The 24,855-nt window shown below is 44.0% G+C and overlaps 1 protein-coding gene across 1 annotated transcript in view; it reads right to left on the bottom strand.

Annotated features, from left to right (window-relative positions):
• ppp2r5a (protein phosphatase 2, regulatory subunit B', alpha isoform) overlaps positions 1 to 24,855 on the bottom strand; it is an 85,297-nt gene that overhangs the window by 5,728 nt on the left and 54,714 nt on the right. The window contains exons 3-5 of the mRNA XM_084151472.1: positions 15,072 to 15,173; positions 14,872 to 14,964; positions 309 to 439 (exon numbers count right to left, since the gene is read on the bottom strand). Coding sequence (XP_084007598.1) covers positions 309 to 439; positions 14,872 to 14,964; positions 15,072 to 15,173 — 326 coding nt within the window. The remainder of the gene's footprint in view (positions 1 to 308; positions 440 to 14,871; positions 14,965 to 15,071; positions 15,174 to 24,855) is intronic.

Here is a 24,855-nt window from a genome sequence, read left to right as displayed (position 1 = left end):
CCCTTCTCAGCCAGGGCATAGACAGAAAGAAGAGGGGAAGCCAACTGACAGGGGTGGGCTCCCAGGGACACGGGGGAGGTTGCGGTATTCATGATCTCATCCAATGAGAAACGCTCTTTTCTATTACGTTTGAAAACGTTTTCCTACAGTAAGCCCTAATGAATACGACTATGGACTTTTTAGGTACCGAGCTGCGGGGGGTTTGAACTCAGTTTGACGGATCCCTGTGTGGTTCTGTGTGTCTTTGAAGGAGGCCCCGCTGTTTGCTCCTGTGAACAAGGGAGAGGGGCGCTTCACTATTCACTCACCGCAAGAAGATGTTGTTGATCTGCTTCCTGATGAAAGCCCGCAACCCTAGGAACTTCCCGTAGATCCGATGCAGGACCGTCTTCAGGAAGTCCCTCTCCCGGGGGTCCTCACTGTCAAACAGTTCCAGGAGCTACCAAGGTCAAAGAAGAGGAGACAGAGGGAGAGAGAGAAACAGAGAGGACAAAAAGTTATATCCTAGCTTCCCAGTGTAATTTCAAAGCATTTCAAACCTAGAATTGAAAGTTTTGTTTCTGACTGGGCTGTGTATCCTTCTATGGTGACAGTGGTGTTTCAACTCGATTCTATTTTACTGACGTGGTGCAAAGGCACCTAAAGCAAAGCCATACCCAGGCCCTCCTACCAAAATTGTTAGCTGACGTCGTCATTAAAAAAAAGTGCACGCTTTAATGGGTTGTGTGTGTTGTTGTGATTCTGGATGGCCAGATAGCAACCAACATTGACAAGAAACTACCATGTGGGGAATCGTAAGTGGCTTGTTTCAGCTAGTTTAATCTTGTTATTGATACCATGTGTGGTTTTGAGGTGTTTTGACTGATTTCGTGTTTTGACTGATTTCATGTCAATGCTAATATGGCTCAAATTCGCTAGTTAGCTAATCAACAACTGTAACACTGGCTGCAGTAACCCATGGGGAAGGAGTCACACTCGGACAATCAGAGAGGGGGCATATTATTTTGGCCCTGGAGGCACAGTATAATCAAACGGTCTGACTGCACAGAGGTGCTTGGGAAGATGGGTCACAATGGGGGACCAGCGTGTGTGGGTTGGGGGGGAGGAGGCTCCATCAGATAGGACTAGATATTGGTTAATCAAATCTTCCCATTCCTGCTCAATTTGGCATGCCTTCTTACATAGACAAACTGTATATGCATTCACACATCAAGTCTTCTCTTGAGGCTCAGGGATGGAACAACTGTTGAACATTTGAGTTTGTGCTTGTGTGTGTGTGTGTGTGTGTGTGTGGGGGGGGGGGGGTCGATCTATGGGTGGAAGAGGAGAGAGGGGCAGAGGTGTTTGTTTGGGAGGGGTGGGGTGAGTGAGTGTATGCATCCCACATCTGTTGACAAAAATGTAGAATTCCTACTACCAGCTGTTGCTATGGGTAACAATCCTTCTTATATTATTACGCGTATTATTCGTCTATTGTGGGAATGAATTAAGATATGCAAGATTTTTATATATATATACACACTACGAAAAAACTTTGGGGTCACTTAGAAATGTCCTTGTTTTAGAAAGAAAAGCAATTTTTTGGTCCATTAAAATAACATCAAATTGATCAGAAATACAGTGTATATACATATGTGTATATACATAATAATACACTGCTCAAAAAAAATTAAGGGAACACTAAAAGAACACATCCTAGATCTGAATGAATGAAATAATCTTATTAAATACTTTTTTCTTTACATAGTTGAATGTGCTGACAACAAAATCACACAAAAATTATCAATGGAAATCAAATGTATCAACCCATGGAGGTCTGGATTTGGAGTCACCCTCAAAATTAAAGTGGAAAACCACACTACAGGCTGATCCAACTTTGATGTAATGTCCTTAAAACAAGTCAAAATGAGGCTCAGTAGTGTGTGTGGCCTCCACGTGCCTGTATGACCTCCCTACAACGCCTGGGCATGCTCCTGATGAGGTGGCGGATGGTCTCCTGAGGGATCTCCTCCCAGACCTGGACTAAAGCATCCGCCAACTCCTGGACAGTCTGTGGTGCAACGTGGCGTTGGTGGATGGAGCGAGACATGATGTCCCAGATGTGCTCAATTGGATTCAGGTCTGGGGAACGGGCGGGCCAGTCCATAGCATCAATGCCTTCCTCTTGCAGGAACTGCTGACACACTCCAGCCACATGAGGTCTAGCATTGTCTTGCATTAGGAGGAACCCAGGGCCAACCGCACCAGCATATGGTCTCACAAGGGGTCTGAGGATCTCATCTCGGTACCTAATGGCAGTCAGGCTACCTCTGGCGAGCACATGGAGGGCTGTGCGGCCCCCCAAAGAAATGCCACCCCACACCATGACTGACCCACCGCCAAACCGGTCATGCTGGAGGATGTTGCAGGCAGCAGAACGTTCTCCACGGCGTCTCCAGACTCTATCACGTCTGTCACATGTGCTCAGTGTGAACCTGCTTTCATCTGTGAAGAGCACAGGGCGCCAGTGGCGAATTTGCCAATCTTGGTGTTCTCTGGCAAATGCCAAACGTCCTGCACGGTGTTGGGCTGTAAGCACAACCCCCACCTGCGGACGTCGGGCCCTCATACCACCCTCATGGAGTCTGTTTCTGACCGTTTGAGCAGACACATGCACATTTGTGGCCTGCTGGAGGTCATTTTGCAGGGCTCTGGCAGTGCTCCTCCTGCTCCTCCTTGCACAAAGGCGGAGGTAGCAGTCCTGCTGCTGGGTTGTTGCCCTCCTACGGCCTCCTCCACGTCTCCTGATGTACTGGCCTGTCTCCTGGTAGCGCCTCCATGCTCTGGACACTACGCTGACAGACACAGCAAACCTTCTTGCCACAGCTCGCATTGATATGCCATCCTGGATGAGCTGCACTATCTGAGCCACTTGTGTGGGTTGTAGACTCCGTCTCATTCTACCACTAGAGTGAAAGCACCGGCAAGCATTCAAAAGTGACCAAAACATCAGCCAGGAAGCATAGGAACTGAGAAGTGGTCTGTGGTCACCAACTGCAAAACCAGTCCTTTAATGGGGGTGTCTTGCTAATTGCCTATAATTTCCACCTGTTGTCTATTCCATTTGCACAACAGCATGTGAAATGTATTGTCAATCAGTGTTGCTTCCTAAGTGGACAGTTTGATTTCACAGAAGTGTGATTGACTTGGAGTTACATTGTGTTGTTTAAGTGTTCCCTTTACTTTTTTGAGCAGTGTATGTATATGTATGTATATGTGTATATATGTATATACATACAGTGGGGAAAAAAAGTATTTAGTCAGCCACCAATTGTGCAAGTTCTCCCACTTAAAAAGATGAGAGAGGCCTGTAATTTTCATCATAGGTACACGTCAACTATGACAGACAAAATGAGAAAAAAAAATCCAGAAAATCACATTGTAGGATTTTTTATGAATTTATTTGCAAATTATGGTGGAAAATAAGTATTTGGTCAATAACAAAAGTTTCTCAATACTTTGTTATATACCCTTTGTTGGCAATGACACAGGTCAAACGTTTTCTGTAAGTCTTCACAAGGTTTTCACACACTGTTGCTGGTATTTTGGCCCATTCCTCCATGCAGATCTCCTCTAGAGCAGTGATGTTTTGGGGCTGTCGCTGGGCAAAACGGACTTTCAACTCCCTCCAAAGATTTTCTATGGGGTTGAGATCTGGAGACTGGCTAGGCCACTCCAGGACCTTGAAATGCTTCTTACGAAGCCACTCCTTTGTTGCCCGGGCGGTGTGTTTGGGATCATTGTCATGCTGAAAGACCCAGCCACGTTTCATCTTCAATGCCCTTGCTGATGGAAGGAGGTTTTCACTCAAAATCTCACGATACATGGCCCCATTCATTCTTTCCTTTACACGGATCAGTCGTCCTGGTCCCTTTGCAGAAAAACAGCCCCAAAGCATGATGTTTCCACCCCCATGCTTCACAGTAGGTATGGTGTTCTTTGGATGCAACTCTGCATTCTTTGTCCTCCAAACACGACGAGTTGAGTTTTTACCAAAAAGTTCTATTTTGGTTTCATCTGACCATATGACATTCTCCCAATCCTCTTCTGGATCATCCAAATGCACTCTAGCAAACTTCAGACGGGCCTGGACATGTACTGGCTTAAGCAGGGGGACACGTCTGGCACTGCAGGATTTGAGTCCCTGGCGGCGTAGTGTGTTACTGATGGTAGGCTTTGTTACTTTGGTCCCAGCTCTCTGCAGGTCATTCACTAGGTCCCCCCGTGTGGTTCTGGGATTTTTGCTCACCGTTCTTGTGATCATTTTGACCCCACGGGGTGAGATCTTGCGTGGAGGCCCAGATCGAGGGAGATTATCAGTGGTCTTGTATGTCTTCCATTTCCTAATAATTGCTCCCACAGTTGATTTCTTCAAACCAAGCTGCTTACCTATTGCAGATTCAGTCTTCCCAGCCTGGTGCAGGTCTACAATTTTGTTTCTGGTGTCCTTTGACAGCTCTTTGGTCTTGGCCATAGTGGAGTTTGGAGTGTGACTGTTTGAGGTTGTGGACAGGTGTCTTTTATACTGATAACAAGTTCAAACAGGTGCCATTAATACAGGTAACGAGTGGAGGACAGAGGAGCCTCTTAAAGAAGAAGTTACAGGTCTGTGAGAGCCAGAAATCTTGCTTGTTTGTAGGTGACCAAATACTTATTTTCCACCATAATTTGCAAATAAATTCATAAAAAATCCTACAATGTGATTTTCTGGATTTTTTTTCTCAATTTGTCTGTCATAGTTGACGTGTACCTATGATGAGAATTACAGGCCTCTCTCTCATCTTTTTAAGTGGGAGAACTTGCACAATTGGTGGCTGACTAAATACTTTTTTTCCCCACTGTATATACATACACACACACACACACATACATGACATTTAAAATAAATATGCCATTTAGCAGACACTTTTATCCAAAGCGACTTACAGTCATGTGGGCATACATTTTTACATATGGGTGGTCCCGGGGATCGAACCCACTACCCTGGTGTTACAAGCGCCATGCTCTACCAATTGAGCTACAGAGGACCACATATATATACACACATATACATATACACACATATATATACATACATACAGTATCTCACAAAGGTGAGTACACCCCTCACATTTTTGTAAATATTTGAGTGTATCTTTTCATGTGACAACACTGAAGAAATTACACTTTGCTACAATGTAATGTAGTGAGTGTACAGCTTGTATAACAGTGTACATTTACATTTGCTGTCCCCTCAAAATAACTCAACACACAGCCATTAATGTCTAAACCGCTGGCAACAAAAGTGAGTACTCCCCTAAGTGAAAATGTCCAAATTGGGCCCAAATAGCCATTTTCCCTCCCCGGTGTCATGTGACTCGTTAGTGTTACAAGGTCTCAGGTGTGAATAGGGAGCAGGTGTGTTAAATTTGGTGTCATCGCTCTCACACTCCCTCATACTGGTCACTGGAAGTTCAACATGGCACCTCATGGCAAAGAACTCTATGAGGATCTGAAAAAAAGAATTGTTGCTCTACATAAAGATGGCCTGGGCTATAAGAAGATTGCCAAGACCCTGAAACTGAGCAGCAGCACGGTGGCCAAGACCATACAGCGGTTTAACAGGACAGGTTCCACTCAGAACAGGCCTCGCCATGGTCGACCAAAGAAGTTGAGTGCACGTGCTCAGCGTCATATCCAGAGGTTGTCTTTGGTAAATAGACGTATGAGTGCTGCCAGCATTGCTGCAGAGGTTGAAGAGGTGGGGGGGGGGTCAGCCTGTCAGTGCTCAGACCATACGCCGCACACTGCATCAAATTGGTCTGCATGGCTGTCGTCCCAGAAGGAAGCCTCTTCTAAAGATGATGCACAAGAAAGCCCGCAAACAGTTTGCTGAAGACGAGCAGACTAAGGACATGGATTACTGGAACCATGTCCTGATGAGACCAAGATAAACTTATTTAGTTCAGATGGTGTCAAGCGTGTGTGGCGGCAACCAGGTGAGGAGTACAAAGACAAGTGTGTCTTGCCTACAGTCAAGCATGGTGGTGGGAGTGTCATGGTCTGGGGCTGAATGAGTGCTGCCGGCACTGGGGAGCTACAGTTCATTGAGGGAACCATGAATGCCAACATGTACTGTGACATACTGAAGCAGAGCATGATCCCCTCCCTTCGGAGACTGGGCCGCAGGGCAGTATTCCAACATGATAACGACCCCAAACACACCTCCAAGACAACCACTGCCTTGCTAAAGAAGCTGAGGGTAAAGGTGATGGACTGGCCAAGCATGTCTCCAGACCTAAACGCTATTGAGCATCTATCTGTGGGGCATCCTCAAACGGAAGGTGGAGGAGTGCAAGGTCTCTAACATCCACCAGCTCTGTGATGTCGTCATGGAGGAGTGGAAGAGGACTCCAGTGGCAACCTGTGAAGCTCTGGTGAACTCCATGCCCAAGCGGGTTAAGGCAGTGCTGGAAAATGATGGTGGCCACACAAAATATTGACACTTTGGGCCCAATTTGGACATTTTCACTTAGGGGTGTACTCACTTTTGTTGCCAGCGTTTTAGACATGAATGGCTGTGTGTTGTGTTATTTTGAGGGGACAGCAAATTTACACTGTCATACAAGCTGTACACTCACTACTTTACATTGTAGCAAAGTGTCATTTATTCAGTGTTGTCACATGAAAAGATATACTCAAATATTTACAAAAATGTGAGGGGTGTACTCACTTTTGTGAGATACTGTGTATATCAACACACAGTATATATATATATTTTACACACACACACACACACACACACACACACACACACACACACACACACACACACAATACCAGTCAAAAGTTTGGACACACCTACTGACAGCTTTGCACACTCTTGGCCTCTCAACCAGCTTCACCTGGAATGCTTTTCCAACAGTCTTGAATGAGTTCCCACATATGCTGAGCACTTGTTGGCTGCTTTTCCTTCACTCTGCGGTCCGACTCATCCCAAACCATCTCAATTGGGTTGGGGTTGGGGGATTGTGGAGGCCAGGTCATCTGATGCAGCACGCCATCACTCTCCTTATTGGTAAAATAGCCCTTACACAGCCTGGAGGTGTGTTGGGTCATTGTCCTGTTGAAAAACAAATGATAGTCCCACTAAGCCCAAACCAGATGGGATGGCGTATCGCTGCAGAATGCTGTGGTAGCCATGCTGGTTAAGTGTGCCTTGAATTCTAAATAAATCACAGACAGTGTCACCAGCAAAGCACCTCCACACCATTACACCTCCTCCTCCATGCTTTACGGTGGGAAATATACATGCAGAGATCATCCGTTCACCCACACCACGTCTCACAAAGCCACGGCGGTTGGAACCAAAAATCTCAAATTTGGACTCCAGACCAAAGGACACATTTCCACCGGTCTAATGTCCATTGCTCGTATTTCTTGGATCAAGCAAGTCTCTTCTTCTTATTGGTGTCCTTTAGTAGTGGTTTCTTTGCAGCAATTCGACCATGAAGGCCTGATTCACACAGTCTCCTCTGAACAGTTGATGTTGAGATGTGTCGGTTACTTGAACTCTGTGAAGCATTTATTTGGGCTGCAATTTCTGAGGCTGGTAACTCTAATGAACTTATCCTCTGCAGCAGAGGTAACTCTGGGTCTTCCATTCCTGTGGCGTTCTTCATGAGAGGCAGTTTCACCATAGCATTTGATGGTTTTTGCGACTGCACTTGAAGAATCTTTAAAAGTTCTTGAAATGTTCCGTATTGACTAACCTTCATGTCTTAAAGTAATGATGGACTGTCGTTTCGCTTTGCTTATTTGAACTGTTCTTGCCATAATATGGACTTGCTCTTTTGCCAAATAGGGCTATCTTCTGTATACCCGCCCTTCCTTGTCACAACTGATTGTCTCAAACGCATTAAGAAGGAAAGAAATTCCACAAATTAACTTTTAAGAAGGCACACTGCATTCCAGGTGACTACCTCATGAAGCTGGTTGAGAGAATGCGAAGAGTGTGCAAAGCTGTCATCACACACCACACTTTTTTGGTTACTACATGATTCCATATGTGTTATTTCATAGTTTTGATGTCTTCACTATTATTCTACAATGTAAAAAAAATAGTAAAAATAAAGAAAAACCCTTGAATGAGGTGGTGTGTCCAAAACTTTTGACTGGTAGTGTATATGGGGGATTGAAAATGATGCAGACAATTACATTGACAGAAGCCACAATCTATCTGTAATAATACAAATAAAAAAATCTAACGATGTATTTGAGAGAAGTGCTCATTGTGCAAATGTATTTGTTTTCAATAAACATTGGAGACTAAATATAGTTTACATGTCAACAATTTAAGCCAACCCCGTCTGTTTTGCCCCATAGTTGCGCACGCAACAACAAAATGCCACAGATGTCTCAAGTTGCGGGAGCATGCAATTGGCATGCTGACTGCAGGAATGTCCACCAGAGCTGTTGCCAGAGAATTTAATGTTAATTTCTCTACCATAAGCGTCATTTTAGAGAATTTGGCAGTACATCCAACCGGCCTCACAACCGCAGACCATGTGTATGGCGTCGTGTGGGCGAGCGGTTTGCTGATGTCAACATTGTGAACAGAGTGGCCCATGAGGCAAATAAATGGTGGCCACACCCAATATTGACTTGTTTTCTGATCCACGCCCCTGCCTTTTTTTAAAGGTATCTATGACCAACAGATGCATATCTGTATTCCCACTCATGTGAAATCCATAGATTAGGGACGAATTCATTTATTTCAATTGACTGATTTCCTTATATGAACTGTAACGCAGTAAAATCTTTGAAATTGTTCAGTATAGATACAAACCCCTGGAATAAAAAAGTATATTTCCAGCCTTCAGTGTGATGAGTCATTAGTACTGTTTAAAGGAGAGGAGCGGTTTAGGATCAGTCAATAGTACTGTAACGTTACGGTTTAAAGGAGAGGAGCGGTTTAGGAACATGCCACTGAGCCCAGAGAAATAGCCTAGCTAGCTCTGATGTCAGCCTGTTCCTAAAATGTGGGTTTTCGTCATTCTATGGGGTTGCCAGAACCACAATGACAGGGTTGCCATTCCAGCAGAACCGTGCCCCCATTACAGTCCAGCCCTCCTCCCCCAGCCTGGCACCAAGGCAGCAGACTCTTCCGTTGCAGACACACAGATGATACTAGGCTGCATCCCAATACTCTTAATAGCCTCCTTTGACCTACTGTATGAACTTGTGTCGTCACTCCAAATGCGGGAAGCTAATGTACAGCTAACTGCTGTATTCAGCTTTATTCTTGCAATGCTACTTGGCCTGCATCCATCAAGTCCGCTCAAATCAGCGAGGACAAGGAAATAGGCCATAGTCAAGGATGATGCTGCTTGATAGTGTTGGGACGTGGCCCGGACAAGACTACAATTCAGCCATGCAGGAGGCCCGGGGCCAGGGTCAATATTCAATCACCATCAGTGATCATCAAGACCTGACCAGTGGGATTTCACCCAGAGGCTAATGCATTTTGTCCTGAACTTGACCTCTGCTGTGTCTGTTATGTTACAGTAGCACTGGGGTCTGGGAGCTGAGCGAATTGTTCTTTTCTGCAAGGTCATCCAAGAAGAGCCCATGATGTCTCTGAGACAAAGCTCCCAGAGGCACACAGACTGTACGTTCGTCATCAGTCAGTCGATACGTTTCACTGTATGAATGATGAAAATATCCTGAGAGTAGAGGGCTGTTACACTATTGGTGCTAACAAGCTAAGTCAACACAGTCTAACCACCTAGCTAATGATACATTACAGATGTAGAACAGGGCACAATACAGAACAACACTGACCGGGGTTGTGTTCTGTAGGGTTGGGCGGTATCCAGATTGTCATACCTTCATACCGAATCAGCAGGAATCTTGATCCAGCAGGGGATTGCTGGTCTCTGCTGTACCCAATAAGTTTGATCTTGCAAGCTAGCGACTTAGCTAGAAAGTTAGCAAACAAAATGCAGAGCTGGAGCCCTGAGCTGGAGATAATCTTAGATCACATTATATACTGAACAAAAATATAAACGCAACATGTAAAGTGTTGGTCCCATGTTTCATGAGCTGAAATAAAAGTTCAGACATTTTCCATATGCACAAAAAGTTTATTTCTCTAAAATTCTGTTCACAAATCTGTTTACATCCCTGTTAGTGAGCATTTCTCCTTTGCCAAGATAATCCAGCCACCTGACAGGTGTGGCATATCAAGAAGCTGATTAAACAGCATTACACAGATGCACCTTGTGCTGGAGACAAAAGGCCACTAAAATGTGCAGTTTTGTCACACAACACAATGCCACAGATGTCTGAAGTTTTGAGGGAGCGTGCAATTGGCATGCTGACTGCAGGACTGTCCACCAGAGCTGTTGCCAGAGAACTTAATGTTCATTTCTCTATCACAAGCCGCCTCCAACGTCATTTTAGAGAATTTGGCAGTACGTCCAACATTTGGCAGTACGCCTCACAACCACGTGTAACCACGCCAGTCCAGGACCTCCACATCCAGCTTCTTCACCTGCGTCTGAGACCAGCCATCCGGACAGCTGATGAAACTGAGGAGTATTTCTGTTTGTAATAAAGCCCTTTTGTGGGGAAAAACTAATTCTGATTGGCTGAGCCTGGCTCCCAAATGGGTGGGCCTATGCCCTCCCAGGCCCAACCATGGCTGCGCCCCTGCCCAGTCATGTGAAATCCATAGATTAGGGCCTAATGAATTTATTTCAATTGACTGATTTCCTTATATGAACTGTAACTCAGTAAAATCGTTGAAATTGTTGCATGTTGCGTTTAAATTTTTGTTCAGTATAGACCACAGGTGTCAACTCATTCCACGGAGGGCCGAGTGTCCGCGGGTTTTCACTCCTCCCTTGTACTTGATTGATGAATTACGGTCACTAATTAGTAAGGAACTCCTCACAGCTGGTCATCTAGGGCCTGCAGACACTAGGCCCTACATGGAATGAGTTTCACAACCCTGTCTTAGATAGTTAACTTATAGTATAAGCAGTGGCATAGCACACACCCCTGCGAGTCAGTATTGAAAATAATTTCTAAATTCCCCAGTATACGGTATACTGCCCAAGCCTAGTGTTCAGAAGTGCGCAGCAAAATGTTTTACAACAAAAATTCTGTGTTCTTAGCGGACAGATTCTAAATATCTCCTCGTTTCAATACGTTTTCTCCCTACTGAACACAACCCAGCTGTCTAAAATGCCGCCTTTCATGCCTCTGACAATGTGAAGTTACCAGCTAGCACTTGGTTTCTCTTAAATGCCTTTGGCCCTGTGTTCAAACACAATACGGCTGCTTTGAAGTCAAATCGGTGCACATAAACTCACTCTCACTGTGACATTAGAGCTTATGTTCCAACCAACCTCCAACAATGTCAATTTTCTCTGCAAAAGGGTCATTACTGATGTGTCATGCATGGTTCAACTGAAATTACAATTTTTCAGAAGAAGCCAATAGGTTTCTAAAAGCTACACTCAAAGTAGTTATTTTCTCTGCAGGTCTAAGGCTACCTGCTGCTGCAGATAAAAGCAGCAGCACGAAGAGCAACATTCTGCTAAACCTCAGAGAAAGTACCTCTAGTGTTATCGATAGGGAAGCAGAACAACCGGTCTCTATTTTTACAAAGCCCAGACACCCACTGAGACCGGGTTGGAAGGAGAATGACGCATAAACAAAATGGCTGATCCTAATCCTGTCTGTTTATGTGCAGCTCTAGGAGAGAAGCTAAAATAAACAAATGCATGTCAATGCCTTTCAGGTGTCGGGTGAGCTTGACAGAAAAGCCATCATCGCACCCCCTGCTGTGCGCGGTGTGTCCTCACTATACACGTGTGCATGCATTTGAGAGAGCTCTAGACAGACTTTTAATAAGGGAGTGTTGTAATGCGCGTACAGTCTACACTGTAGTTGTATGCAGTATGTTGATTGAGAAGTCAGAGAGGGATGGAGGAAGTGGGTCTGGAGCAGCTAAGTAAACAAGTGGGGTGTATCCACGGGGAGGTTGTGACCTCCAGCACTTCCTCGCTCTTCCTCTCTTCCCCGGCTAAGCCTCAGTCTGTGCTCAAAGGTTAAAACAGCCCCCCTGGCCTGCCTGCCTGGAGCTCTCTTTCCTTTCGACTGCGTGCCAATGACGTGACGGCGCCATTTAATTGTTCAAATCAGAGACGCGGGCAGCATCCGAAATGACACCCTATTTAGTGCACTACTTTTCACCAGAGCCCTTTGGGATTCCCTATAGGGAACAGGGTGCCATTTGAGAGACAGGTCACAGGTAGACCCCTCACAGAGAGCTCTGCCTGGACAGGCTAACCGTGCATTAGGAGGGGGAGAACATAGAGAGAGCGTACGGAGGTCACTGTAAGTATTGTTATGTTTTGACAATAATGGATTCACAGCATATATCTAATGATCGGGATTAGACTTGTGCAAATAGCCTCTTTCTACAGTCAGTAGCCTAACCTGTATTAGATACAGGAAGCAGAGGCAATACTGCTTAACAATACTTAAGGGTACCAAATTGTGTTTGTGTGCGTGAATTTTGCATGTGCACACATACACAGTATACAGAGACAGATATAGGTTCAAACAGAAAGTAAAAAGTGAGGAACAAGGGAACAGAGAGTTTCAGTTCAGTTCTAGCAAAGCATCTTTTCAAATGACTAGAACCCTTGTTCAACAGCAAAGGGTTTGTTCAGTTTCAGGATATGGGCGGGGCTGGTGAGAATAACTCCTCACTGCTGTCAGCCAGTCAGTCAGTCAGCCAGTCAAAACAGAATGTGTTGAGTGATTCCCCTGCCATGTTGTTGTCCCAGCAGGCCCTCTCCCAGTCCCCCTGCCCTGACAAGCACATAGCTGACAGTGAAGACACAGGCGTTCTGATCATACCACAGCAGCAGCCGTTAACCACACAATGAGCTCTGCATGATGACTATCTGTGACACATCCAGAGACAAGAACATAGGCTACATAAGATCTGGACTCAACGGCTTCCTTGTTAAATATCAAAACATTTGGAACTATTGGGACTTTGAAAGACAGCTTTCTAAGCAAATATCATGGTACAATTGTATTTATTCCATTCTTTAGTGGGCATTCAGTAACTGGGAGAAAAACCAGTCGCGCTGCAATATGTACATCACCTGGAAATATTGAATATGATGCTTTAATTTCTTCAAACTGATTCAATTGAATATTTGGGAAAGTATGACACTTAAGGCTCTCATGTTGATGTTTTGAGAGGAGTTTTTTGTCCAGCATCAGCAGAGCGACAGGAAGCCGTTCTATGGTGACAACACCTCTGCAACTCTGGTAATGACAGGGCTGTACTTCCTTCCCCTCTGTACACACACACTACACAATTTCAAAGACTACTACATTCACAGAGGGTGCAATTTCCCTAATAAATGACTATGCATAAAATATGTCCTGACAGCTCACCCTGATTAAATTAAATACAGTCGGCTATAAATACACTAATGTTCCACTGTGAGCTGATTGTACAGTCCCTCTCCCATGTCAAGGTCTGTCTCCAACAATCATAGAGAGCAGAGTAAAACTACCACAAAAAAAACAGGTCCTGCCCTCTCTGTCCCCTCCTCAGCCCGGCCCTTTCACCAGCCTCTTTCCGACCACAGTCCCCTTTTCCCTTCCAGCAGGGTAAACAATGGGGAGTTATTTAAAGCTCCCCCACGACACCACTCCACCACTCGCATCATGGAAACTCAGCCAGAGCACCTCGGATGCTGCAGCTCAGCCAACATTCCAGGCCATAGCGTTCGTCCCTGTTTATTCCCTCGCTCTGGGGAGAGGAGGGCGGCTCGATAAATACGCACGCCCCAGCCCCAGCAGGTTGCCGCTGAAGCGCTCCAGCAAGGGTGAGACGGGGTCGTATTAATTAGGGCACACCACAGAAAAAGTTTTGTAACGGAAATGTCAGGTTGTCTCTTCCAGTTTCAGTCTGTTTTCTACCTTTTGGTGCCTAATGAATACGACCCAAGGTGAGACGTTAAGATGGTGAAATACCATTGAGATATACTAGGGCAATCTGGGATCAGGGCAGATGTGCCCGTGAGAAGCTAGGCTAAATGCTGAGACTAACACTGAAGAAATTTACTTGTTGTAAAATGTCATACTCCAAAGGAACTTCCACAGGATGTCATGTTAAAAAAACAGGCTTTGATAACTGCCAGGAGAAATAATCAATCAAACATGTTCATTGTTTTCGGTCGGTCATACTCTGACCTTTCTGCTCTGGAGCACAAAACAGAATTGGACATCGGTGCCGCTTTTGTTCAAAGCCAAATCAAAACGACCACTTTTAACAAAACAGATTCATTTATCAAATGATTATTCCAACGTGGTTCGTGTTTGATGTATTGTACTCAAGTCTTTTGAAGAGTAGATGTTAAGCAGTCAGTCTGAGGCTTGTAAGGCTGCCAGGTCTGTCTTTTTGGCCTCGCTTAGTTTGGCCTTAGGTCTGCGTGTACCCTTTTTGTTCCACAGAGAACCGACAGTGACATCAGTAAACAACAGAAAATCAGTCTCTCTACAATGTTTGATGAATCAATACAATAGCTTTGAACAACACTGACAAACCAGGGGTGTACGCAACGGAAAACGTTTAGAATGGAAAATAAGTCTATCTTATTGGACAAGTTCAATGTTTTGGCCCGTTTGCCTCCTAGTGAACCCGCCCCTGCTGATGGTCGCTGTCATGTGCCATTTGACTGACGATGATGGCATGAAACCTGAGGGGATAAAGGTCATTGACGGGTCACTGTGACATCAGATTGCGATGCTTACCTGCAGCACGAACTTCTGATCAATGTAGCGCTTGGCGATGCTGGGCTGAAAGTCTGGGTTCTCCAAGAATCGCAGGAGGAACTCGTAGACAAGCTGGGAAAAGTCAATGAACTAAATCTGAGGCAAATGAAATATACATATAGCTCATACTAGCAGGTATAACACGTAGGTAAAGAGAAGTTGAAGTGACATGGTTTTACCTGTATGTGTGGCCATGAGGCCTCGAGAGTAGGCTCGTCCTCCTCTGGGTCAAAATCAGGGTTGTCACTCGGCGGAAGAGTCCGGAAAATGTTGGTGCAGATCTGTGAACAAGAGGGCATTTTATGAATATACTAAAACTGCTAAAAAAAAAATTACACAAAAGCACTTGGACAAATGGCAAACATTTACCCACTGAACATGGCAAACTTCAACCTTAGGTTTGGAGAGCTACATGAAATTCAAAGATTACACAGGTGGTCACAAGACATATTACAAGACAAGAGGTATTACAAGACACTTTATTATTCATTACAATACATAAATGAAAGAAGAACCAGAATGATATTTCCCAAGGCATTTCATGTCCAATGCAGTTTGTAACAATCAGACTGAAGTCTAAGAATACAACTTTATAGCCAAATTCCTAGCTGCTGTCGACTTCCTTAAAAGCCTCATGATAGTCCTAGCCTCCTTATCCCGGACTTATTTAAAAACATGGTTTTCCAGTAATATGACCACAACAGGAGATTCAAAAGTGTCCCATATTTAGCTGGAGAAATGAAGATATAGGCCTAGCGCTTCTTAATCATCACACATCATGGGACAATTACTTCTGGTGAGAAAGTTCTCGTTGAAGACATTTGTAAATGGTAGTGCCCAAGGGGTAACTCATAATTAAGAGCCTTGTGACCCAGAAACAATCAATGTATTTTAATGCCTGGGATGATGGGTATTCCCAGGACATCGGAATGGGATGCCCTTAGAGCTCTGCTATCCGACCCGAGCCCGACGGGCCCCTGACATTATACATCGGGTTAGGGCCAGGTAGGGCGTGTTTTTTCATCAATAACTAGGGTACGGGTAGGGCTTGGGTATCACTAACATTTTGAAGCCATTTGCTCATGCTCTGCTGCGCAGTACAGTCATATCTGACTAAGATCATAACATTGTGTCAAAAGTGCTTCAACCTCGTCAAATATAAAACAGGAGAGATTATTTCAAAGAAAATAATAACGTTCCTTGAGTTTTGTCGGAGTTTAGTGACTAAAAGTAGCTAACTGCTCTCTCATGTCTCGTTATTGAGCAGAGCAGCCCAAGCAGAGCTGTTGCTATGGATACTCGGACTCTGAGCGCCATGGGCAGAGCGCATGCAGAGCGAGCTGCGCACAGGGAGCAAGTGACAGACATAGGAGCAGCTAATGGATTTACTAATGGAGGAAGTTATTTCTGATTTCGGGCAGGGCCTTAAATCTGGCAGAAGCAATCGGGCCGGGGTAAGGCCTGAACGTCGGGGGAATGGGTAGGGCTTAAAATTCATGCCAGGGCTCTAGATGTCCCTCCCCACGCTAGCGGACAAGATTACTTTTCCGTTGAAGATGGCCTTTAAGTGTTTCACATCAATTCAGCAATCAACACAGCATTACGGTACCACTACCAGAACAGACATGGCGTAAAATACATAGCAGAATAACTAGCCTACTAGTCCTTTATCGAGAAATTAAGATATCTATGAAATTGGTAGTGAATGATCAGGTTGCATATCAATAGGTTATACTAACTTTTAAATCAAAACAAAGACAGAAAATAAATTAGAATTTAGGCTACACATCTTTTTTCCAATGTAGATGTGTACAGCTACCACTGCAGCTGGGAAACAGAGGAAGGCTTCCCTTGCATCTAGAGAGATGAGAGCTGCGAGTCTCCTATCATCGTTTTAATATACTCAACAGAGAACAGTAGCAGTTTATTCCACTAATATGCTGAGTGAGGGACGATAAGTAGGCTGTCATCTGCTGTGCGGGTGCGTTACCATGAAAACAGCCACAGCACGATCCAAACATACAGGAAGTGTTGAAGGACAGAAGAGGGAGACGCAGGTCTCCTCAAAATCTTGGGACTGAAAGACAAGTTTCCTTTGAAAAACTAGAAAGTACAGACAGGCCTAATCGAATAGGGAGAAGCATGAGGACTAGGAGGGAAACAGAACAGCTATATGTGGCCTTGCCTTTGTGAACTGTGGTATTTATGAACTATCATGGAGGCCAATAAAATGCTGGTTGAATTCACCTAAACGAGCGCAGCAACCAGTGGTAGCTTCAGGTTCAGCGAATAGAGCACCTCCGTCACGAGCCACAGCAGACTGGCCTTTCACAGGAAACTGCCTAGACATGGACGTGGCCGCCGCCTTCTTGAACGAATAAATAAGGCAAATCGATCATCTCTCTCTCTGACAGTGCTGGTTCCCTTTCTGCATGATTCCTGCTTTCTCTATTTTTAGCAGGTGAAACCTGTGGGGGAGCAGCAGTGTGTTTGGGCTACTAATGTATTCAGCCTGGAAGCATTTCATTTCAGGTCTCCTGAGACCACAGATTACCTTCTATTTCTAAACTCAGCAAAAAAAGGAAACGTCCTCTCACTGTCAACTGTGTTTATTTTCGGGCAAACTGAACATGTGTAAATATTTGTATGAACAAGATTTAACAACTGAGACATAAACTGAACAAGTTCCACAGACATGTGACTAAACAGAAATTGAATAATGTGTCCCTGAACAAAGGGGGGGTCAAAATCAAAAGTAACAGTCAGTATCTGGTGTGGCCACCAGCTGCATTAAGTACTGCAGTGCATCTCCTCCGCATGGACTGCACCAGATTTGTCAGTTCTTGCTGTGACTCGTCAGTGAAGAGCACTTTTTGCCAGTTCTGTCTGGTTCAGCGACGGTGGGTTTGTGCCCATAGGCGACGTTGTCACCGGTGATGTCTGGCGAGGACCTGCCTTACAACAGGCCTTCAAGCCCTCAGTCCAGCCTCTCTCAACCTATTGCAGGCAGTCTGAGCACTGATTGAGGGATTGTGCGTTCCTGGTGTAACTCGGGCAGTTGTTGTTGCCATCCTATACCTGTCCCGCAGGTGTGATGTTCGGCTGTACCGATCCTGTGCAGGTGTTGTTACACCTGGTCTGCCACTGCGAGGACGATCAGCTGTCCGTCCTGTCTCCCTGTAGCGCTGTCTTAGGCGTCTCACAGTACGGACATTGCAATTTATTGCCCTGGCCACATCTGCAGTCCTCATGTCTCCTTGCAGCATGCCTAAGGCACGTTCACGCAGATGAGCAGGGACCCTGGGCATCGTTCTTTTGGTGTTTTTCAGAGTCAGTAGAAAGGCCTATTTAGTGTCCTAAGTTTTCATAACTGTGACCTTAATTGCCTAACGTCTGTAAGCTGTTAGTGACTTAACGACTGTTCCACATGTTCATTAATTGTTTATGGTTCATTGAACAAGCATGGGAAACAGTGTTTAAACCCTTTACAATGAAGATCTGTGAAGTTATTTGGATTTTTACAAATTATCTTTGACAGACAGGGTCCTGAAAAAGGGACCTTTCTTTTTTTGCTGAGTTTAGTTTACGTTCACCAGGTCTCCTCAAAATATTGGGACTGAAAGACAAGTTGCCTTTGAAAAACTAGAAACTAGAGACAGGCCTAATCGAATGTCTAGGATGCATGGAAACAGTTTTATTGTATTGTTCAGTCAGATCAAAAATGTCCAACAAATAAAGAAGGCCTGACTAAAACACTCACAGAACGGTTTAAAGTTCTGCATTCAAAGTTAGCTACCACAAATATAAGAGATTACTTACAGTGCCTTCAAAAAATTTTCACACCCCTTGACTTTTCAACATTTTGTTGCGTTACAGCCTGAATTTAAAATGGATTTAATTTACATTTTGTGTCACTGGTCTACACACAATAACCCATAATGTGAAAGTGTAATTATGTTTTTTGAAATGTTTACAAATTAATAAAAAACAAAAATCTTGTTTGGTGGCACCTTAACTGGGGAGGACGGGCTTGTGGTAATGGCTGGAGCGGAACAGGTGGAATGGTATCAAACACATGGTTTGATGTCATTCCATTTGCGCCGTTCCAGCTATTATTATGAGCCGTCCTCCCCTCAGCAGCCTCCCCTGCTGTAAGGTCCCTCAGTCTAGCAGTGAATTTCAAGCACAGATTCAACCACAAAGACCAGGGATGTTTTCCAATGCCTCGTAAAGAAGGAGACCTATTGGTAGATGTATATATATATTTTTTTAAAGCAGACATTGAATATTCCTTTGAGCATGGTGCAGTTATTAATTAACTTTGGATGCTGTATCATTCACTACAAAGATACAGGCACCCTACCTAACTCCCTTGCCGGAGGGGAAGGAAACCGCTCAGGGATTTCACCATGAGGCTATGGCAAGACCTCAAAATGGCTGTCTAGCAATCATCAACATCCAACTTGATAAAACATGAATAATTTTTTAAAGAATAATGGGCAAATATTGTACAATCCAAGTGTGCAAAGCTCTTAGAGACTTACCCAGAAAGACAGCTGTAAATCGCAGTCAAAGGTGATTCTAACATGTATTGACTCAGGGGGTTGAATACTTATCTAATCAAGATATCAGGGTTTTATTTTACATGAATATTATTATTTATTTATTGACAGAGTATTTTATGTAGATTATTGACCAAAAAAAAGACAATTAAATCTATTTTAATCCCACTTTGAAACAACAAAATGTGGAAAAGGTCAACGGGTGTGAATAGTTTCTGAAGGCACTGTAGGAAGAGTAAAACCATTGTATGATCTAAAGACCAGCCTGTTAGTGCGTTGGCCCAATGCCCATTGCTCACAGAGGCAGCCCAATCCCTATAATCCGGAGTAGTGTGTGTGTGTGTGTGTGTGTGTGTGTGTGTGTACATACATGCGTCTGTGTGTGTGTGTGTGTTAAAGAGAGCATTTGCGAGGACTGTAGGCTGTTTACATAGAAATGTAGCACTCACCACTAATTTCTAACAGAGCATAGAGATTTAGTCTAGCTAAAGCACAAATTTGAATTCTGTTTTACAAAAAAAAAACAGCTAAACTAAATGTGTTGCATTCTGAAAATGCAGGTGTATTGACCATGACATTACATTTCAAGTTCAAACATTTAATAGATCCGAAACGTCTCATCAACCCTCCAAACCACTTGTCTGCCTGTCTGTGGGGAGAGGGTACGTGAAGGGAGTCGATTAGATCGGGTTCAAGTCCGGGCTCTGGCTGGGCCACTCAAGGACATTCAGAGACTTGTCCCGAAGCCACTCCTGCATTGTCTTGGCTGTGTGCTTAGGGTCGTTGTCCTGGTGGAAGGTGAACCGTCGCCCCAGTTTGAGGTCCTGAGCGCTCTGGACAGGTTTTCATCAAGGATCTCTCTGTACTTTGCTCTGTTCATATTTGCCTCAATCCTGACTAGTCTCCCAGTCCCTGCCGCTGAAAAACATCCCCACAGCATTATGCTTCCACCACCATGCTTCACCGTAGGAATGGTGCCCGGTTTCCTCCAGACATGATGCTTGACATTCAGGCCAAAGAGTTCAATTTTGGTTTCATCAGACCAGAGAATCTTGTTTCTCATGGTCTGAGAGTCTTTAGGTTCCTTTTGGCAAACTCCAAGCGGGCTGTCATGTGCCTTTTACTGAGGAGTGGCTTCAGTCATGCCACTCTACCATAAAGGCCTGATTGGTGGAGTGCTGCAGAGATGGTTGTCCTTCTGGAAGGTTCTCCCATCTCCACATAGGAACTCTAGAGCTCTGTCAGACTGACTATTGGGTTCTTGGTCACCTCCCTGACCAAGGCCCTTCTCCCCTGATTGCTCAGTTTGGCCGGGCGCCCAGCTCTAGGAAGAGTCTTGGTGGTTCCAAACTTCTTCCATTTTAAGAATGATGGAGGCCACTGTGTTCTTGTGGACCTTCAATGCTGCAGAAATGTTTTGGTACCCTTCCCCAGATCTGTGCCTCTATGGACAATTCCGTCGACCTAATGGCTTGGTTTTTGCTCTGACAACTGTGGGACCTTTTATAGACAGGTGTGTGCCTTTCCAAATCATGACCAATCAATAGAATTTACCACAGGTGGACTCCAATCAAGTTGTTGAAACATCAAGGATGATCAATGGAAACAGGATGCACCTGAGCTCAATTTTGAGTCTCATAGCAAAGGGTCTGAATACTTAATGTAAATATGGTATCTGTTTTTATTTTTTATAAATTTGCAAAAATAAAACTGTTTTTGCTTTGTCATTATTGGGTATTGTGTGTAGATTGCTGAGTACTTGTTTTAAAAATAAATATATTTTAGAATAAGGCTGTAACGTAACAAAATGTGGAAAAAGTCAAGGGGTCTTTCCAAAGGCACTGTACTATTGAAATGTTTACTTTGCTAGGGCATGCACCCTTTTTGACCAGGGTGCCGAAAGGAGAAAACAGAGAGCAAAGGAGGGAGATGAGGAAGTAAGAAAGGCGCACATTTATGTTGACAATGTTTATTATGTCGATGTTTTCACACTTAAGGCAGTTAAACATTAAAAATATTACAATACATTCATAACAGATTTCACAACATATTAAGTGTGTGCCCTCAGGCCTCTACTCTACTACCACATATCTATAACACAAAATCCATGTGTACATGTGTGTATAGTGCGTATGTTATCGTGTGTTTGTATGCATGTGTCTATGTTTGTGTTGCTTCACAGTCCCCACTGTTCCATAAGGCATATTTTTATCTGTTTTTAAATTTTTATTTTACTGCTGGCATGAGTTACTTGTGGAATAGAGTTCCATGTAGTCAAGGCTCTATGTAGTACTGTGCGCCTCCCATAGTCTGTTCTGGAGTTGGGGACTGTGAAGAGACCTCTGGTGGCATGTCTTGTGGGGTATGCATGGGTGTCTGTGCTGTGTGCCAGTAGTTCAAACAGACAGCTCGGTGCATTCAGCATGTCAATACCTCTCACAAATACAAGTAGTGATGAAGTCAATCTCTCCTCCACTTTGAGCCAGGAGAGATTGACATGCATATTATTAATGTTAGCTCTGTTTACATCCAAGGGCCAGCCGTGCTGCCCTGTTCTGAGCCAATTGCAATTTTCCTAAATCCCTCTTTGTGGCACCTGATCACACGACTGAACAGTAGTCCAGGTGCGACAAAACTAGGGCCTGTAGGCCCTGCCTTGCTAATAGTGCTGTTAAGAATGTAGAGCAGCGCTTTATTATAGACAACTTCTCCCCATCCTAGCTACTGTTGTATCAATATGTTTTGACCATGACATTTTACAATCCAGGGTTACTCCAAGCAATTTAGTCTCCTCAACTTGCTCAATTTCCACATTTTTCATTACAAGATTTAGTTCAGGTTTAGGGTTTAGTAAATGATTTGTCCCAAATACAATGCTTTTAGTTTTTGAAATATTTAGGACTAACTTATTCCTTGCCACCCATTCTGAAACTAACTGCAGCTCTTTGTTAAGTGTTGCTGTCATTTCAGCCGCTGTGGTAGCTGACGTGTATAGTGTTGAGTCATCCGCATACATAGACACACTGGCTTTACTCAAAGCCCTGGGGAATTCCTGATTCTACCTGGATTTTGTTGGAGAGGCTTCCATTAAAGAACACCCTCTGTGTTCTGTTAGACAGGTAACTCTTTATCCACAATATAGCAGGGGGTGTAAAGCCATACGTTTTTCCAGCAACAGACTATGACCGATAATGTCAAAAGACGCACTGAAGTCTAACAAAACAGCCCCCAAAATATTTTTATCCATTTCTCTCAGCCAATCATCAGTCATTTGTGTAAGTGCTGTGGTTGTTGAATGTCCTTCCCTATAAGCGTGCTCAAAGTCTGTTGTCAATTTGTTTACTGTAAAATAGCATTTTAACTGGTCAAACACCATTTTTTCCAAGTTTACTAAGGGTTGGTAACAGGCTGATTGGTCGGCTATTTGACCCAGTTAAGGGGGCTTTACTATTCTTAGGTATGGGAATAACTTTTGCTTCCCTCCAGGCCTGAGGGCACACACTTTCTAGTAGGCTTAAATTGAAGATATGGCAAATAGGAGTGGCAATATCGTCCGCTATTATCCTCCGTAATTTTCCATCCAAATTGTCAGACCCCGGTGGCATGCCATTGTTGATCGACAATAATAATAGTGGTTACAATGAAAAATGTAAAAGAATGAAATCAAATTAATCCTATTAATAATTAATTAAATCAGATGCGTGTTGCGAGCGTTACATTTTTCCAACGGACCTATAGCGTTCGTATTTCTTCAACACTGTCGAGTAGGCTACAAGCATATTACGGCTATAATATCGTTCAGACTACTGATTATTGCATGTGATTATAATGACATAGGGTAAAGAAAACGAAGTATTCACATAGCACCATTTTGAACTGACCCGTATTTTCCTGCATTCTAGAACACTGAGTGGAGCCATGTATTTATTGTCGATTTGGTTTAATTAGAAGGCAGGTGAAATCTATTAACACACAGATTTTGAGAGGGTCTGCGTTTTGAAAATGCAGACTTCTGAAAGCTAACGCGACCCCTGAGAGCAAATCATATTTATGCTGTGCTGCATGAACACAACTGGCAGTAATTTACAGAGGGGGCGTAGGACAACTTCCTCTTTACTCGATTATGACTAAGCATGTTTCAATACATTACATCTACCGTGGCGATGGGTAGATATAGAGAATAACAGAATCAAAACGGAGGGAGGCAAAGATAAATCCATTAAGGATTCTGCATCAGCCACATCTCCCTATTACAATTCTGTGCTGGAGACTAGGTTTGGAGGCAGGTCATCGCCACCACCATCATCACTGCAGCGCCGGTTTATTTTTAGCAGAAGAGGAATTGGAGAGTGACACACACGACGACGGAGAGGCTGGCAAGAGTTCTACCATTCTGCACAGTATGTATGTGTCAGAATGACAACACCCAATTACCTATTGTCAGTCTGACAAGCCACACAGCTCTAATGGGGTAAAGGAGGAGTAAAACACATTCTTCAGCTGACAGTAATGCAACTTTTGAGATGCTGAAGAAGCGCTTGCTGCTACTTACTATACCATTTCCCTAGAGTTTAATTGACTATAAAATTAGCCTTCGGCAATGTGGCAGGATAGCGCTTGTTAACATTGAACATACTGAGCACACTGAACCATACATTGAATGAAATATCCTTATTTGGATGGCACTGGCAGCTGCCATTGAACAACGTGCAACGCTAAACACATAAGCTCTGTAATACCATTTCATTTTCATGACAGGCAGAGCCCACTTCTGCGACAGGCTCCCAGAGTGCACGGTACACCATACTACAAAGATGGCGCCATATGTGATTAGCAGGAGCTAACTAACAGCTTGGGTCTCTTTCGATCTCCTTGGTGTAAAAAACGCTTTAGTCTTCCTTTCACTGGCCAAGGTTTCTAAAGCAACGGGGTGCTGTTGGACACTGTGCTGCATCTCACTGCCTTGGTGGAGGAGGTGGGTGGATGTTAGCGAGAAATAGGGTGCTTGTGTGCGTGTTGGAAACATATTTATATTCAGGGAAATAGACAGAGACCATCAGGAAAAGAAGAGAAAAAGAGACATTGGGAAGAGGGGAATGGGAAGGGGGGAGACTAATGATTCAGACTAGAGACAGAGTCCCACTGGTGTTCAAATAAGCAGCCTGTCACACATCCCTCCCACTCTCACACAGTGTGTTGAACAATAGCATTGGGGAGTAGATGGGAAATTGTTGGAAGTGTGTACTGGAATTACTTTTGAACTGGTTAGCTACTTTGAGAATAACTATGTTAAGCATGTGTTTCACCTTTCCTTGACCCACGTTCATGTCTCATTCAGAATTAAAGCTGCTCAAACTAATGACGCTGTGCCTAAGAGAGTCTTCTTAAAGACAGGCCTTTA

The sequence above is a fragment of the Coregonus lavaretus genome, assembly GCF_964263955.1.
Source record: "Coregonus lavaretus genome assembly, chromosome: 33".
In the NCBI taxonomy this organism is placed as follows: domain Eukaryota; kingdom Metazoa; phylum Chordata; class Actinopteri; order Salmoniformes; family Salmonidae; genus Coregonus; species Coregonus lavaretus.
The sequence above is the reverse complement of the archived record's forward strand: the minus strand, read 5'-3'. Positions and strand labels throughout refer to the sequence as shown.